An 18,228-nucleotide genomic window follows, 5' to 3' on the forward strand; every position below is an offset into this window, starting at 1 on the left:
GATGTTGCCATCGGTGTGTGAATGGGAGTCAATGGGTGAATGATGACATGTAGTGTTAAAATGTACCATTTAAATCTCGTAAATAACGTCTCCAAGTCTTCAACACTGGCAGCCCGATCCTTTCAAAGCCACTCCCCCCGAAATGATCACTATGAACGTAAACAACAAACATGGCCGCTGTTAGTAACCACAGCTGTTAAGAGAGCAGCTTGTTAAAGAGCAATGAGTGACGGGTAAAGACCCGCCCCTTCTGGTGGCCCCCATGGGACCCTATTTCGAACAAAAAAACATGTACAACAGTCAACAGCGAGAGACAAATATTTCTTACAACCAGTTTGAATTGTTTCATGAATTACACAAATGTTTGTCAGTTTAAAAGATGCTTAGTAAATAACTTCTCAGTTTGTCGTAGCATCTTGTGAATACTACGTCTCTTATACGTCACTCACACCGACATGGCCGTTAGCTTGTCATGCTCGCTAACTTAGCTATGTTCCAGATGTAACGTTATCTCACCTGATGTGTTTGACTCTTTTGATCAGACGGGAAGAGAAAGAACGAGTACTCCTGGTACTAAACACATCGTAGCTTCAGAGAGACGTCACTTAGAGACACTGTTGCGTGTGTCGTCTGTATAATTACATATGTTCACAGTCTTATATTTCAACAGTTTTACAACAAATGCAACTTTCTCTTCGTGCAAAATTATCTTTTTAAATTGACAAACATCACATGTGTAATTCATGGCACAATTAAAATAATGAAAATTAAAAATTCTCAAATATGTTTTTGTGGAAGAAGATGACCAACTTCACCTTTCAGTCACCTGTTGCTGTTGCTTCCTGTTCCAGGCGATGGCTCAGCAGGCGATGGCTCAGCAGGCGACGGCGGGCCGGCGCTACCTGCGGGCATTCGTTAGCGGCTTCTTCGTTGCCGTTCCCGTCACGGTCACCGTCCTGGATCGGTTCGCCTACGTGGCGCGAGTGGAGGGAGCGTCGATGCAGGTGAGACGTCGCAACACGTCCACTTTATGAACTACTATTAATGAGGTCAGAGGTCACGGCATCCGGACCACTTGTTGGATTGTTGGAATAAAAAGAGGCAGAGCGAGAAGAAGAAGAAGCTGAAAAGCACATTTTAGAGTCCATGTCTGATCTTTTTAATCGCTGTGCTTGAAGCTACTTGGACTTTATATTCGTAACCAATGAGAATATAGATGAGAAAGAGATTCGGCAGGAAACACCTCAAATACTCTAAAATATGTGTGATTGTTTTAGCAGTAAAACCAATCGGCCAAAATATCTCTATAATGTTAATAATAGTGGTGTAAGTTATGGCTCTAAAACTTCAACACAAACGGCCGTCTTGGTGGTTCCGTCTTCTGTGTTGCGGTTTCATTTTATGGTCTTTGCACCCTCGTTTAAAGGAGCAGTGTGTAGGATCTAGTGCCATCTAGTGGTCAGGTTGTATATTGCAACTACCTGAAAACCCTCCACTCCTCTATTTTCAAGTGCGTCGGAGAACTACGGTGGCCTACAGGCGACAATAAATCGTGGAAAGTCTCTCTCTAGATCCAAAGTTTGGTTTGTCTGTTCTGGGCTACTGTAGAAACATGGCGGACTCCGCCTCCAGCTCCCTCTTTACATATAAACATCTCATTCCAAGCTAACGAAAACAAACTACTTTTAATATTCCAATAAATCTCCTTAAATCCAACATTTTATTGGAATATTAAAAGTAGTTTGTTCTAACCAAGCGTTTACATTTTTTTTGTAAAGTTCGTGCTACATCTCGTGTATGAAAAGTGTTCCACAGATAAAGATTATTGAGGATGATGACCATTTAACAAAACTAAAAACAAGAAAACCTATAGTCACATTATAATAGAAACCTATAAATATCTGACAAAATCCCTGTGATATCGATACTCTGCTGTAGTTAGTGATGTCGATTTATAGAGTTATTGTCGTCTGTGTAAACATGAATGTACTTGACTGCATATTAGAAATACGGAGACAGAAGTAATAAATAAGTAATTAATAGTCTGAGGACACAAAGCCGGTGGCCATGTTGGAGAAGAACCACCTCTCCATGCATGGCCTCCTTCTCCTCTCATCCAGACGGTAAACAACTCTTCCTCATTGAGAGGCACAGATGTAAAAAAAAAAGTGCCTGTTGGGTTTTGACCGAGTTGGTTTCCTGTCGTGCAGCCTATTATACCGACGCGTGTTATGCATTATGCATAAAACAATCTGCTCTCCATTTTTAATGAGCATGAATATTAAAACAGCGTGTCGCCTCTTTTGGTTGGTGTTGTATATTCATGTAGCGGCGTGTGTCGGGGTCACGACGCCGACCTCTGAGAGAAGAGTCTCAGATCTAAAAAATCATTCATGAAACAGTTTGTTTTAAAGCAGGAAACGTGTTGACTAAAAGAGATGCTTATCACGATATTTCAGACTGTAATAGAAACATCTCAGCTCTTTATTCTCCGTCTGAATAACGTGTTGCTGTTATTAAAAAAGCTGAAGACACACGATGACCCCGACAGTGGCGGCGGGTCGTCGGCTGCCTGTCTGTGATATTCCCACAATGCCGTCTGTCGGCACGCTGGGTGAAAGAGCTGCTGATCATGATAGTTCAGCTGTAAAAGACCAAAGAGGTTTTATGTTGTGTGTCTTTATTTGAACAATGCACGGATGGCATTCATCTTATTTAAAACGAGGGGAGATGTAACGCTGCTCAACGGGTTTAAAGAAATTTGCTCTTTTCCACCCGAAGTCTCTGTGCAGCTTGGTAGAATAATAAAACTACAAGAAGATTAGACATTAAGAGAAAAAACAACAACACGGCGTTAAGGAAGGAAATAACTGTACCAAGTAGTAACAAAACCAGCCAATCACCACAAGCGTTCTTCGATTTAATGTGACCTGTCATTGGTCTTGACTTCGGAGTTTTGTTCATCGTCAGTGAACAGGAAGTGACCATATTAGGACTGAGGAGTGACTCTTCTCGTGTTTCACTCTTCTTGTGTTTCACTCTTGTGTTTCACTCTTCTTGTGTTTCACTCCGTTCCTTCATCCTTTTTTTGCAGTGCTTTGGGTTGTTGTCATGGAAACTGTTTTTTGAGCAACGTACGGTCATGAATATGTAATTTGAACAGTTTGAGTTCTTAATTCATGACGAGCTCACACGATCAAGAGAATTTAAATTCACTGAAAGAAGTGTGTGAACTCCTGATCTTAAACTGTGAGTGTATTTAATTAAACATATTAAATTAATCATCCTTTTTTAAAACATTAAATAATATATTTTGAATAAATTGATTCTCTTAATTCACAGCTGCATGTCTGACGAATATTAAAGAAGCTTTTTTCTGTTTTTTGGCTGCACGGCGTGGAGGAAACCACTATTCAAGAGAACAGAGTGAGTCCTATAACACTGATTACTGAAACAAGAAACATTGAGAAGAGAAGTTTGTCTTTAGAATATTTATTCTCTATAATAAATAGAATCAATCATCACACAGAGCAGTCTCGTCTGGAGGGGGGGGGGTCTCACTAAGACATCTGTGTTTGTTCCTAATCTACACATTTTACAATATTTACGATGTGGTTTACTACCTCTAACTTAAACATCCTGTGATGACTATCTGCACTCCCGTTTGGTTACTTCCTCTGAAGGAAGCTACATCAGACATCCCATATTGTCTTGTCTAACATTGAATAAAGCACATTAGAGAAGTCACAGTAGAACTTAGCACAATGGAATTTTCTATGACAACGGTTACATCAAATAAAGATGATTTAATTGTGAATCATTTCCCAAAAGTTACAACGTGTTTTGTATCTCTAGATTTATAAAATCCCATCCGTGGGTTTGAACCAAGCTTCTGCATCGTTCATGTTTAATGGTGAACCCAGAGAACACTGGAATAAGTTGTTTATACTGTCTCTGCATGAACGTTTCTATTTGACACTCACCGTTTCTCCTGCTTAATGGCCGTAAACACAAAATGTGAATGATCGGACAATCTGCTGCAGCAGAACTGTCGCACCTTGTTACATTTCCTCAGGAGTTTCAGACACAATCCAGCTTGTAATATGGAGCTGATGAGAGAACACATGAGAGAAATCCTGTCAAATATTTCCCCGGCAGGCGTGAAATGGACCTTCACACTTCCTGTTTTTAAATGACACGCTCGCCGCGCCGCTGGCCGCCGGCGTCAGCGAGCTTCATCACGCGTGGATCCTCCGACGTGAGGCGACACAAACCGAGATGTGAGAGTCGTGACTTTGTGAGCGTGTGATTGAGCTGTCAGGAGGACGCGTCGTTCGGAGTTTTGTTTAACAGCAACAGAGGAAATGTTTTGATCAATCAAGGAGGAAGATGACCAACCAATCCCAAACTGAGGAAAAACTTCCATGTACTTAACAAATCACAAATACTTGAATTTATAGATATTGACATTTTAAATATGAACGTAAAAAAAACAAAAAACATTTTGAACATTTTACGTTTGAAAACATCTTCTCTGGTGGACAAACTATTAAACGGAGACACTGTTTCTAAATGACTTCAAACTGACTTTTCTTGCACCACTTTGTCCAACATGTAGGCCAATAAGCTGCAACCTCCGGGTCTGAAGAGTGAAGCCAAAGCTTCATGTGTTAAAGCTGCATTCTCTCTAGTGTCCACCAGGGGGCGACTCCTCTGGTTGTATAGAAGTCTATGAGAAAATGACTCTACTTCTCTCTTGATTTATTACCTCAGTAAACATTGTAAACATGAGTTTATGGTCTCAATCTCTAGTTTCAAGTCTTCTTCAATACAGCATGATGTTCATTTAGTGAATGATGGTCCATTTAGAGTCACACAGACCATAAAGCAGGGGATGCTTTAGGGGCGGGGCTACACAGTGATTGCTCATTTCTGGCTCCCAAAAACCAAGATGGCGACGGCCAAAATACCAAACTCGAGGCTTCAAGACGGTAGTCCACAACCCAATGGGCGACTACATCCTTTTCTTACATACAGTATGTTGATAATGCTGATATACTTTATTTGTCATCTTACAAGCCGTCAGCTCAGAGAAGCTCTAACAGCTGAGGTGTGAGAAGCTGTGATGAACTGACTGCACTGATGAAACAGAAAGGAAAAGCAGCTGCCTCTGACAACTCAAACGACGGAGAGCCCTTGAACTCAGCACCAGGGAGAGAACGTCTCTGCTCGCGAGTTGATTACAGAACTTTGATTAGAAAATGATCCACTCATGGATTACCTATTAGAAGCAAGTCTCCAGGCTCTGCCAGTTGATTATATGAGGATATTGAAATGAACTGAAACCAGCGGCTGCCTGGATACAAGGAAATTATTCTTAAACCAAATCATTGTCTTAATAAAATGAATCACCCGGCTGGAGGTAGCAGGAGAAATGTGTGGAATTACATGCTGCATCATTGTTAAATATTTTCTAACATAACAGAATTAAACTCTTTTTTTTTTTCATGTAACATTAACAGAATTTCATCATCTCTAAAATCCATTCTACAAACTAACATTCAGACCGACAAGCTTTCTATAAAAGCTCGCCACTAAGCTAGCCTGCCTGCTAACTAGCATTTAGCACGCCAGCTAGTGCGCATTAAAGCTGTTGGCTAAGCTAGCTGCTAAATTGTTGATTAAGAACAGATCAGTGGTCCAGTGTACAGCGACAGCAGAGCCGATTTTGGAGTTTGTGTCATTTTTGACATTCGTGAACTGACTTTTTAATCACAAACAAAACACTTGTTTGACTGGCGGCTCCTTCATGTTTGATTGTTAGCTAACGATTGTGGCTACACACCTTTAGCTTTCAAACAGACCTACTGGAGCATCCTTGTTTGTGTTGTCGAGCTTTTGAGCAAACTATTTCCAGACGGTTTAGTTCTGCTCTGTTACACCGACTCACCACCTCGTGTGTCTCTGTTGCTGTGGTGGGATGTCTCCTGTACACAGGAAGTGTTCATGTGAACCGTGTTATTGTCCCCGCAGCCCTTCCTGAACCCGGAGGGGGGGTCCGATTGTGACGTCGTCCTGCTGAACCGTTGGAGCGTGAGGAACTACGAGGTCCAACGAGGCGACATCGTCTCCGTCATGTGAGTGACTTGTTTCCTTTATAAAACAGAAGAAATCACACTGAGGTGTGTCTTTCATTCAGTATTGATTTGTATGTTCACTTAATCTTTTCTTTATATTAAGAGCTGCACAATTCTATCTAAATCACCAGCATTATGAACAGGAAGTCAGTTTTACGTCATTTGTATATTCATTCATTTATAAATCTCACGCCGGCTGTCTACCATGGATGGATTTAAAAGTTATTATTATTATTCATACAGATGAATGACTTCTCTCTGAGGGAGGTGTAGCATGAACAACCTAACAAAACTACAGACAAACACGTAAACAACTCGTTGAAATGTGGCTGCACGAAATATACAGAATATCAGATGATGATTCAGCAGCTATAACGCAGCGCAACACATATCTTTACTTTGCTCTTTTGAAATGCCGACTGCTCTTTGAAAGCTCTCTTCTCCGGGAACAATAAGAGAGATGAGTAATTCATATAAATTACATAAATCCTCAGTTGGTCTGGCAGCGATATTTCAGAATCACATTCTGGAGAGAAGGTAAGTTCTCCGTGTTATTGTTGTGTTTTGTGTTTTTTCATTTTGTTCATCAAACTTTTTGGATGCTTCGTGACTTCCATGTGGCCCTGTGGCAAAATCAGACGAGCTAGTTCATTTAGTTTCAGCTTTTAGCCGATCAGACGCTTTTGAAAATATGTGAAGTTACAGAGACCAGTGAGCTGTAGGGATGAAATATTCAACCACAGCAGCCTGTCGCACCAACTCAACACAAGTTTGAATGTAAAGTCGTTTGTTTCACAGTTTGTTTCAGTTGCAGGGATCTCTGCAAACTGTCGGTCAGTTGGTTTGTGTACAACAAATGTACGACAAATGTACAACCATGTGCACAATGATCAGCAAGATAAACGGGCAAACTGCCGTAAAAAGCCCATAGAGACACATTTTCTGAATGTGCTGTATACATGTTCAAAGAATGCTGGAATCATAGTGGAGTTATTGTCCAGTGTGCATGTCAACGTATTCACTGAAGTCCAGTAGTTAACTCGTTCATGAGCACACATCCACGCAGCCAAGAATCGAGTGAGAGCCGCAGCTCAGAGAGCTAACCCAGTAGCACAAAGGCTAACACAGTAGCACAAAGGCTAACACAGTTGCACAAAGGCTAACCCAGTAGCACAAAGGCTAACACAGTAGCACAAAGGCTAACACAGTAGCACAAAGGCTAACCCAGTAGCACAAAGGCTAACTCAGTAGCACAAAGGCTAACCCAGTAGCACAAAGGCTAACACAGTAGCACAAAGGCTAACCCAGTAGCACAAAGGCTAACACAGTAGCACAAAGGCTAACACAGTAGCACAAAGGCTAACCCAGTAGCACAAAGGCTAACACAGTAGCACAAAGGCTAACACAGTAGCACAAAGGCTAACTAAACTTTGACACAAACACATCTGTTGATTCTGTCATTGACAGGAGGCAGATTTTAATAATGGCAGCAACTTAACCGTATAGAAGAGTCAAGGAAAACTGTTTTCTCTGATTCTTGCAAGATTTGAGTGAAAATCCTCAAGCATGAGAGAACAGAGTAGCAGCTTATAAAATGACATTGTGATTGTCTCCAGCTGCTCTGTGGGGTTACATTCTGCTCTGACTCACTCAAACTATTTCCTCTTATCTGGAGAAAAGAAACCACCCTGCGTGTGTTTCAACAAGTACGTCTGAACCTTCTCTTTACTAAAGTCCTCTCGGTGCTCCGCCGGTGACACGGTGTACAGACTGTGTTACATTCCTGTGCAGCCTTTTGGGAGAGAGCTGATATCACAAACTCCACATAATGGTGGGAAACAGGCAGGTAGAGTCAACCGGAGCAGAACGGCATCGTGGTCTCACGACGAGCCGTCAACGCTCATTAGGCGGGAAAAAGCTCGCCTCAGTATTTCTTCTCCCCCCCCCCCCCCACGAAGCCCGGCTGTCCGTCTGCTGTTCTGTTAACGTTCCTGTGAAAAAGTCACGCACGCTGATTCAAAACCGGAGACGCCGCGGCCTCGACCGGCAAAAGTGAGATCTCACGCGAGCGAACGTGACAGATTTGTGTGCCGTTCCGAGCTGTTTGATAGCGCGAGGGTGAGCTGTTATTCATGTGAGCTGTTTACTGTGCAGACAAACCACACACTGGGTACAAGGACTGGATGTAGTCTCTCATTGGTTTGTGGACGTTTTGAAGCCTTGAGTTCGGTGATATAGAGTTCGCCATCTTGTTTTTTTCCCCGAACCAGTGAACAGGAAGTGACCATATCTGGACTGAGGAGGAGTGACGTAGAGACGCCGTATACGTCTCTGGTAGAGACCTGTCAATCACTGTGTAGCCCCGCCCCTAAAGCATCCCCTGCTTTATGGTCTGTGTGACTCTAAATGGACCATCATTTACTAAATGAACATCATGCTGTATTGAAGAAGACTTGAAACTAGAGATTGAGACCATAAACTCATGTTTACAATGTTTACTGAGGTAATAAATCAAGAGAGAAGTAGAGTCATTTTCTCATAGACTTCTATACAACCAGAGGAGTCGCCCCCTGGTGGACACTAGAGAGAATGCAGCTTTAACACATGAAGCTTTGGCTTCACTTTAAAGAAGTGGAGACGAACCCCCCTCCATAATTACCCCTCGATGGCGGCCTCTCGGAGGGTAAATGATCCACACAGCTGGACAGGCTCTCAGCATATAGAGCTAAAAAAACAAGGACGCTGGTTCTGTAAAGTTGATCACTCTGACATTTAAATTCAGCCCCACTCACCGTCTGTCCTCCGATCTTATCGTTATACCTGTTTACCTGGCAGCCCCTTTGAAGAAGAGGAAATTTTATTTTTCTTTCCTCAAAGCAACAGATCGCTCAGTCCTCCACGAGGAAACAGATCTGTATCGACTCGCCTTCCTCACCGGGGGGATGTAGTTAAAACCCCTCATAGAGCCGCATCTATCATCTGCTAGGAACATCGCCTCAGATTTAAATTTCTAATGTGATACGGCTGCACTGCAGGGTGGTGGTGGTGGTGGGGGGGGCTGACTCCTGCTTATAATTGGCACTCATTTTAAAGGAAAATTGTTGAAGGGAATACGGCGGTCCGTAGAGTAATATCTTATTTACACAACGCCTCTCATTCCCGGTGTTTGTCATGCTCTCAACGCAGACCACTGCCGGCCTGATTGTCTTTATGTTCCGTGTGTGAACAGAGACATTTGCCTCCGAACGGAGTTCTGCAAAAGAACATCGTTTTCTCCGGGACGTGGAGGGAAATGTTTTCTCCTCGGTTTATCAATCGGCGGCAGGAAAAAAAAGAGAGATGAATGGATTTATTTCTATGTTGAAAGGGTTTGATGACAGCCGGGGGGGGTTTCACAGTCTATGAATATTCATGGAAACCTTCAAAAGCGACGGGCTTCGTTCCTCTGTGGTCGCTGTCTGCTTTGAGTCCAGGACCTCGGTGTTATCTTATAGACCTTTTTTTTTTCTCATCATAAATATTTGTGTGCATGTTGTCAACAGAAGTGTTGTTTGGTTCCAGAACATCCAGTCGAGTTAACAAGCTTTAAAACGTTGAATTCAAACTGTGGGCAGCATCTAAAGGTCTGGTTGCTTCAGGTTCGGTTGTCAGAATCGACTCGTGTTCTGCAGAGTTCAGAGCAACCGGTGTTTCACTTTATCCAGTGACCGTGTTCACTGGTGACTTGTCATAGTAACTTAATGGTTACTAGATAATAAACACAGATATTGAAGTCTTTTACTGCTGCCTTTTAATATTGCGTACATCTGATAACTACAAGCTTTAGTTTTTGTGTAAATAAAAGTTTATTACGGCCAGAAGGTTGTGGGTTCGATCCCCGCTGAAGGCAACTCTAATCTTACTTGACTGAGATGATCGTGAAGTGTTCTGGTGATTGGAGCTCTACACACCACGTGTCCCACGTAATCTATCAAACGTGATCATCTTTGTCTTTTGGCTTCTTGAGTAACATTTGAACTTGAATGTAATGTGATTACATTGGTTATTAAAGTATAAGCTTTGACTGCTTTAGGGTTCAGAACTATATCAGGAGCTAAAGATCTTCCCGTACGAGACGTCCTGACGGCTCGTTATCATCTCTGCAACAGTTCATTTTAATAAGTAGTGTCATTCCGGTGCGTTACAAAGACTCTTCTTGTTATTCCACTCTTGTTCAAAGCCTCCTTCTCGTAAGTCTCCAGAGATCAGGACAGACGCCAAAACCTCATGTTTCGCTTGTTTTAGTTGTTTTGTTGAGTTTTCACAAATGCTAAAACACACTGATGGGGGGGGGGGGGGGGGGGGGGGGGGGAGTACAAACTGTTCAGGTGAGGAAACATCAGAAGCCTGCGGGGTTTCTGAAGACATCTCAACCTGAACGAGATGACAAACGGAGACGCAAATGAGACAAGAGCGAAGAAACGACAGAAATAACAAGAGAGTGAAATCAATGGGCCCTGTGTTTGAGGACAAGGAGTGCATGTTGGGTAATGCAGTTATCATTTGTTCCGTTTCTTTTGAGTGTATGATGTAGCTGGAATAACAAATACACATTTTTGTTGCATTCTGTCGAAGAATGAAGATTTGTGTAACGGGGGATGAAAACATCTCGAGGTTTCTCATCACGTAACCCCTGTTCTATGATAACACAAGAGGACCGCTGTCAGATCAAAACCGTTCAGACATAAGAACTAGATTCTAGTTCTATGTAGTGTCTCATAGTGAAAGACAACCAATGCAGCATTTGGATGATAAACTGTTTCTTTACGTCACACAAGTCATCAAAGATGGAAAAGTCTGACTCTGTGGTTAATCTGAAACGCTGAACATCTTAAAATATTGTGTTGACCGTTCGTTTATTGACCAAGTTGGATCTGGTTTTGTGTGTCTTTCCTGGATCTAAAAACAACGAGACCCTGATAGAAGCACTAGAGTCATAATTTAAGCAACGTTTCTTCATCATTTTATTTTTTTCGTGCATTTTCCATGCAGAACCCCTGGCAGTGTTACGGCAACAGACCTACTTAGTTTGGTTCAGGAAAAGATCGTGGTTTGGGTTCAAATAACCACGGAAGTGGCGTTCATTAAGTATCAGTTACGTGACACGAATGTCGGTCTCCTGGGTGAAAGTTCTGTGTTTTAAGACCCCTCCGTCTGCAGACTTTGTCTCCCTTTACACTACGTCACCTGGCTCACGGACACGTGGGTTGGAGACAAATCGTAGTTCATTCATGTGTGTACGTACAGCGCTGGACGATGATCTACGCTGTAGGTGTTCTCCAAAGAAGATGCTCGAGAGGAGCGATTCTCTGCAGAACCATCAGGGGAGTAGAGCCATGAAGACTATGCACCCTGATGCAAGAGTTGTGTACCGGTTTGTTGGGTTTCTTCACTTGGAGGCACTGCAACTTAAGTGTTTACCTTATAAAGGCAAACGGATCAACAAGGCACAGAATAAGATTTTCATTCACCTGGATTGTTGCTCTGGTTTGGTCTCCACCAGCTCCTGAGGGAAATAACGGCCTCTTTAGCTGCTAAATCCTCCACGATGTCCAGCAGATGTTCACTAACTGTGTCTCTCAGTTGGTTTTGCTTGATGAAAACGACGCTAATGAGAGCCGTGAGAATGGACCGAAGAACAAAGCTGGTGGTGTGAAAAAGATCCAAAAATACTGATCGGTGCTCTACCTGATTCATCTAAACATGGAAACTTAAAGTTTCAATAAAGACCCATTTAAATAAGCTTTATGGCAGATAGAGGCATTCAAATATAAGTGACATTACATTTAAAAGGAGGCAAAAATGGAGACGTTTAGAATATAATAGATTCAAAACAAAAACGTCATATTAAGCGGCCTTCCATCAGCAGTCACACATTTTCTCACATCTTAATCTGCCGTCACGCTTCACGACGAGCTTCACTTCTCTCTCTGCTCGGCAGCTACTCTTCTATATTTATATCTGGTCCGATTCCTCTTCAGCAGAGCAGGAAATGAAGTATTCACATCTTCTTTCGGTTGAGATTTATGGCCTCGCCGATCGCCAATTAGCTGGTAAATAATCAGGTGTTGGCAAGTAAAGCGGAGAGAGAAGAAAGACGGCATCACGGGACGAGTGTTGTCATAATGAAGACATTTCTGCATTGTGAGGACGCTACTTAGACGACTGTTTGAAGGATTTCATGATATCAAAGTATATACAGTGTATCGAGGCTCTTCTGTCACGTGATGTCTCAAACTTTATTGGACTTTTTTTCTTGGAAGACATGTTGGGAATGAAGAGGACATGATTCTGTGATCCTTTCCGACCATCAGCATCCAACACAGTTACTTTTCTTCCCGCCAGCAAACAAAAAGGTAACATAGGTAAGACATAGAGGTGTTTCTTAATGTGACGCCTCTATCGGCAGGATAGATGAGGTTTATGAGGTGAAAACACAACAGTTAAGGTTTGGGTTGGTTTACAAGGTTGGTGAGGTTAGTGAAACATGTGGTTTGGATTGATACAACTACTTCTTAAATACACTACCGTTCAAAAGTTTGGGGTCACTTAGAAATGTCCTTATTTCTCAAAGAAAAGCACTGTTTCTTTCAATGAAGATAACATTAAATTAATCAGAAATACACTCTATACATTGTTAATGTGGTTAATGACTATTCTAGGTGGAAACGTCTGGTTTTTATACGAGTTATACGAGCAGATTAATACCACTTGATATCTGTATGCTAAATATAGAGCTAGTAAATGATTAGCATAACTTAGCATAAAAAATGGAAGCAGAGGGAAACAACTAGCTTGGCTCTGTCCAAAGTTCAGACATCCCCCTGCTGTGGTATCGATTGTCACATCTCACTCTCAGGAATGAAAGCAAATAATCATATTTCCCAAAATGTCAAACTCCTTTCAGTGCTCACACTGACACTAGAGGTGTAACGCAACCTCCAGTTCTGAAGAGTGAAGTCCAAGCTTCATGTGTTAAAGCTGCATTCTCTCTAGTGTCCACCAGGGGGCGACTCCTCTGGTTGTATAGAAGTCTATGAGAAAATGACTCTACTTCTCTCTTGATTTATTACCTCAGTAAACATTGTAAACATGAGTTTATGGTCTCAATCTCTAGTTTCAAGTCTTCTTCAATACAGCATGATGTTCATTTAGTAAATGATGGTCCATTTAGAGTCACACAGACCATAAAGCAGGGGATGCTTTAGGGGGCGGGGCTACACAGTGATTGACAGGTCTCTAGCAGAGACGTATACGTATACAGAGAGCAGGACTCTGTGTTTACATCATGATGCTTTGTGCTCAAACATTGTCAAAGTTGATGAAACAATGTTTTCGTAACTTTAACGTTAAGATGTCGATCTTATTATCCGACAAGAAAGTCGTTTTGTTGCTGCAGACTTACTGAGTATCCTGCATGCAGCTGCACCAATAAACCAATCGTTACAGCCTCAACTGACACAACATTCTTCAAGTTTGTACACTAAAACTACCTCATTTCTGACCGTGTTTATAGCTCAACTAACACCAATAGTCAGTAATTAGAAAGCTTTATAATAAAAACAAACAGTTCAGGCTTCAAACAGGACAAAGTGTGAGAGCTGAAACTGTCAACACTGAGTTCTGGAGAGGAAAGTTTGGATTACAGGATTATTAGTGAGTGCATCATATCTATTTATTGACTCAGTCATCAACTGGAGAATATTTATCATCTGAATGATGTTGCAGCGTGTAACAGTCGTATGTGGTTATTTTTTCTCTCGGTACGATCTCTAATTATAGCACAGATGGGAGAGAGTAGCGCGGAGTCCCTAATCTATAAGACTACACGTGGAATTCATGCGGGGGTCTGAAACTAATTTTCCATTAAATTGGTATTAAAGCCTCACTAATTAAATCGGGCCGCAGAGGCTTCAGTCTTAAAGACGGAAAAAAAAAAACGCCCGAGCAGCTCGCCGAGTCCAGACTCCACTGAGAGGCTTTCTAGTCCGCTAACTATAGTTAACTGGTTGTGAACCAGTCTCAGTGTAGTCCTGATCCTCTATATGAACCAGTCTCAGTGTAGTCCTGGTCCTCTATCAGACCTCCATCAGTAAAGAGACCATCAGAGAGAAGATGGTCTGTTTCTATAGAGTTATTCTTGATGCTCGTCATCGGAGCCACCGGGTCAGATTCTGGTGAAACCAGATGAACTCATGCAGGTTCACCAGAACCTCCTTCAGCTCAGAGTCCAGCAGAGACCTGGTCCACCGTGGACGGACCCAGATCCTCCAGCAGAGACCGGTCCACCGTGGACAGACCCAGATCCTCCAGCAGAGACCGGTCCACCGTGGACAGACCCAGATCCTCCAGCAGAGACCGGTCCACCGTGGACAGACCCAGATCCTCCAGCAGAGACCGGTCCACCGTGGACGGACCCAGATCCTCCAGCAGAGACCGGTCCACCGTGGACAGACCCAGATCCTCCAGCAGAGACCGGTCCACCGTGGACAGACCCAGATCCTCCAGCAGAGACCGGTCCACCGTGGACAGACCCAGATCCTCCAGCAGAGACCGGTCCACAGAGAGGTTTCTAAAGGGAGTTTGCCATGAAATCTTTTTCAGATATTCATGTTCCCCAGAAGATGAACCCTATCGACTTTAATGTGATCGTCTGACTCTTCCTGTCGTGCCGCCATAAGGACGATATGTTTGTCACGTATTGGATGGATTGTGTCAATATTTGATTCAGATATTCATGGTCCCCTCAGGATGAACCGTACCATTACACACTTATACATTCATAATGTTGAAGGCATTATACAACAAAAACATTTGTCTCTCTTTCTGCCTCTCTGCCGTGGTGCATGCTGGGAATTACAGGATGTGTGTAGTCGTCGTGCGACCGCGGTGTATCATTAGTTTCCTCTTTGGGGGATTCGTCTCCTTCCTCTTCCTCGTACCGGCACCGAAGATCTCCTCCCACAGAGCGAGCTGGGAATTACCTCCACGCGTTAACGTTTCCTCGTCCGCCTGTTTAGCGGCGGCGGCGGCGGATCTCTGCCTCCCAAAGCCGTCAGCCGGCTGACACATCGAGGGCACGATGACGGCTGAGCGTTTGGAGGGAAGTGACACACTTAGAGGCAGCAGAGTTCTAGGTTCAGACAGGAGTACACACCTTTATTACTTTAATAGTTGAATGTGATGTCTTGTTGTGCAGATATAGCATCAATTGTTGACTCTTTAAGATATCGGTATGATGGACATTTAGCTTCGACACCAGAGATTCCCGTCTCCTCAAACAAAGTCATCCGATCTAAACGTAGCTGCTGTCGATCGGATCGAGGACGAGGACTTGTTGGACTAAAAACAATTTATCCACGACTGCAGACTTCATGAATGTGGGTCTTGTTAAGCGATTTTTTTTTTGTATTTAATCAAAGATCAGTACGATTTCCACGTTTGCCTGCACGAGCTCTGAGTTCCAGACTTGATGGAGTGAAGCTCAAATATTTGAGAGTGTGATGGTGTGGACAAATGTGTTACAGAGAAGTTAGTGAAAGAGCAAAGCAGTTAAACGTGTTGCTGACATGAACATTTTTAAATTGACAGTTTGAAAAATACATTCTGCAAACTAGACGATACCAGAGAAGGGCCGAATGATGTCACACGTGTTCGTTCATGATTACGTTGTTTACGTATTATGTTGTTTTTTGCATTATTTCTCATAAGAATGCTGGACGTAATCAGCCTGGACACACACACACACACACACAGACAGACGGAGATTCTTTGCTGCACAGTGAGACACGTATTAAAAGGTGTAACACTCCTGCTGCCGCGGTGCCCTTGAGCCTGATTCTGCAGCAGCAGCCCGTCTGGATGTGTAAACGGTTTAAGTCGACGTTCGGTGCCGAGCTGGAAGTCTGCTGCTGCTGGGAGTCGTTCCTCTGGACCCCCGAGCTCCCAGCATGCTTTGTGTCACCCGTGGGTTTTTTAACTCGGTTATGTTAATCGCTCAGCGCGGCATTGAAGCCGTTAAACGTCACAGTTTCTCCTCGTTCTGTCATCTCTCTGACCGGCCGACATCCGTCACGAGGAATTTACTCTGAGAGTTTTATAACCAACACACCGGGATCCTCCGTGTGCTTTCACAGCTAAATCAATACGTGGTTATTTCTATGGAGGCAGCACATTTACTGGGATACGACGCCGGTCCGTTAAATCACGACTCTGCGCCTCGTTGTCAAGGTAACGGTGACAAATTAAGACGACATCCGGCTCGCTGTCCACGGACCCCGAGGCTCCGCTTAGTAATCAGCTTACGGCCCCCGATGGTCGCAGTATTCCCCGTTTTTACCTCTTAAGTAGGTTTAAGTCGGATCAAACATTTTCTTGCATCCTGTGACGGCTGTGTGAGTTGTGTTTGCTGAGCCAAAGCTTTATGACTCTGTTATTGTTTGAAATATTTAAACCTAATTTGCCTCGAATCATAAAAATGTACTCGGGACGTCTCCGGTTGGCGATAAGATCTTCCAAAATATAGTTTTTTCTTCTAATTTGTATTTCACATCACATCTTGTGAATGCGAGATAAACGATAAACGGCACATTTTCACATTCTCCCCTCGTTTAGGATATAAAGACGTCATAAAGCAGGAAGAATAATGAAGCATTCACCGGTTTACAGAATAATAAGCAGCACGTCTCACACCGAGCGACGCTCAGTGAAAACTGTGTTTCAGACGGAACCGAAGGATTCATTGTTCTTCCCCGGCTCAGATCATTCCTCTACTTCTAAATAAACAATAAAAAAGCTATTTTATTTTTTAAAGTGCTGAAAACAGGGAGCTGAATGTCTCGTGTTGATGTTTTGGAGATGCTGGTTTTGAAGAACAGCAATCAAACGTCTACATGTTACACGTTATAAATCTACTTATTGTAAAACATGAGTCCGGTTTCCTCCTCAGACCACAGACGTGTGGGTGACGTCGGTGTGAACGCTCGACCTTTTAGCAGAGAGGATAGTTTGAATATATTTACCATTTTTCATGGAACCGTGTGAACTGTGTCTTAATACAAAAAGCCTGTTTATTTACTCTCTGACAGAACAGAGAGAATATAGAACGCACACAGATTCCTGCTGACAGTAACGAGCTGATCGGTCTCTGCTGCTCCTCCTCGTGTCGTTAACATGAAGCAACGCTCATGTTAACAATAATCAGGAACGTTTGGTTTTCCTGCAGAATATCGTTGTTTAATAACAGAACGAGCTCATGTTTTATTCTGTAGCGTTGCTGGTTTCATTGATCACCTTCATACTTTAACTTTAACTTTTAACTAACACACACACACACACACACACACACACACACACAATACCCTACTATGCATTCATTAGCGGTTAACTATGCTTTTTGCAGGTACCGGGTTTAAAGCCAGATTAATACTCCTGGATTGAGCGCTACACGTTGTCACGGTTGATAAAATATGAATAAATAATGAAATATCAGCCACAGGAACACAAAGAGAACTTCATCAAACCTCTGAGAGGCCTTTGATAAAAAGATGATTCTTCATAATGAACGCGGTTACAGTAGAACAAGCTCTGAGCGCTTTAATATGATAAATATTCTCCAGTTGATGACTGTGTCAATAAATAGATATGATGCACTCACTAATAATCCTGTAATCCAAACCTTCCTCTCCAGAACTCAGTGTTTGTCACACTGTGTCCTGTTCTTGTTTAAATCTGTTTACAGCTCATTTCAAACTGGAACCAGTGGAGCTGCAGGTCTGACCCTTTGAAGCCTGAACTGGTTTCTAATGACTGTTAGTTACATCACATTACAGTCATTTAGCAGACGCTTTCATCCAAAGCGACTTAAACTCTGGCAGAAATGAGTTTCAGCTGAAGAATGTTGTGTCAGTCGCGGCTGTAAGGATCGGTGTATTGGTGCAGCTGCATGCAGGACACTCGGTATGTAGACTGATGCACACAATGCAGAACTAAAGTTCCACCAGGAAGCTTTTAGCCAAACAACGTTCGGTGGAGCTGAAAGAAACAGCAGCTG

The 18,228-nt window shown here is 42.8% G+C and overlaps 1 protein-coding gene across 1 annotated transcript in view; it reads left to right on the top strand.

Moving 5' to 3' along the window:
• Window positions 1-18,228, top strand: part of immp2l (inner mitochondrial membrane peptidase subunit 2) — a 93,615-nt gene that overhangs the window by 8,697 nt on the left and 66,690 nt on the right. Inside the window, exons 2-3 of the mRNA XM_079162843.1 lie at window positions 852-1,004; window positions 6,034-6,137. Coding sequence (XP_079018969.1) covers window positions 855-1,004; window positions 6,034-6,137 — 254 coding nt within the window. The 5' untranslated portion in view covers window positions 852-854. The remainder of the gene's footprint in view (window positions 1-851; window positions 1,005-6,033; window positions 6,138-18,228) is intronic.

This window comes from Pholis gunnellus (genome assembly GCF_910591455.1).
Source record: "Pholis gunnellus genome assembly, chromosome: 7".
Lineage (NCBI taxonomy): Eukaryota > Metazoa > Chordata > Actinopteri > Perciformes > Pholidae > Pholis > Pholis gunnellus.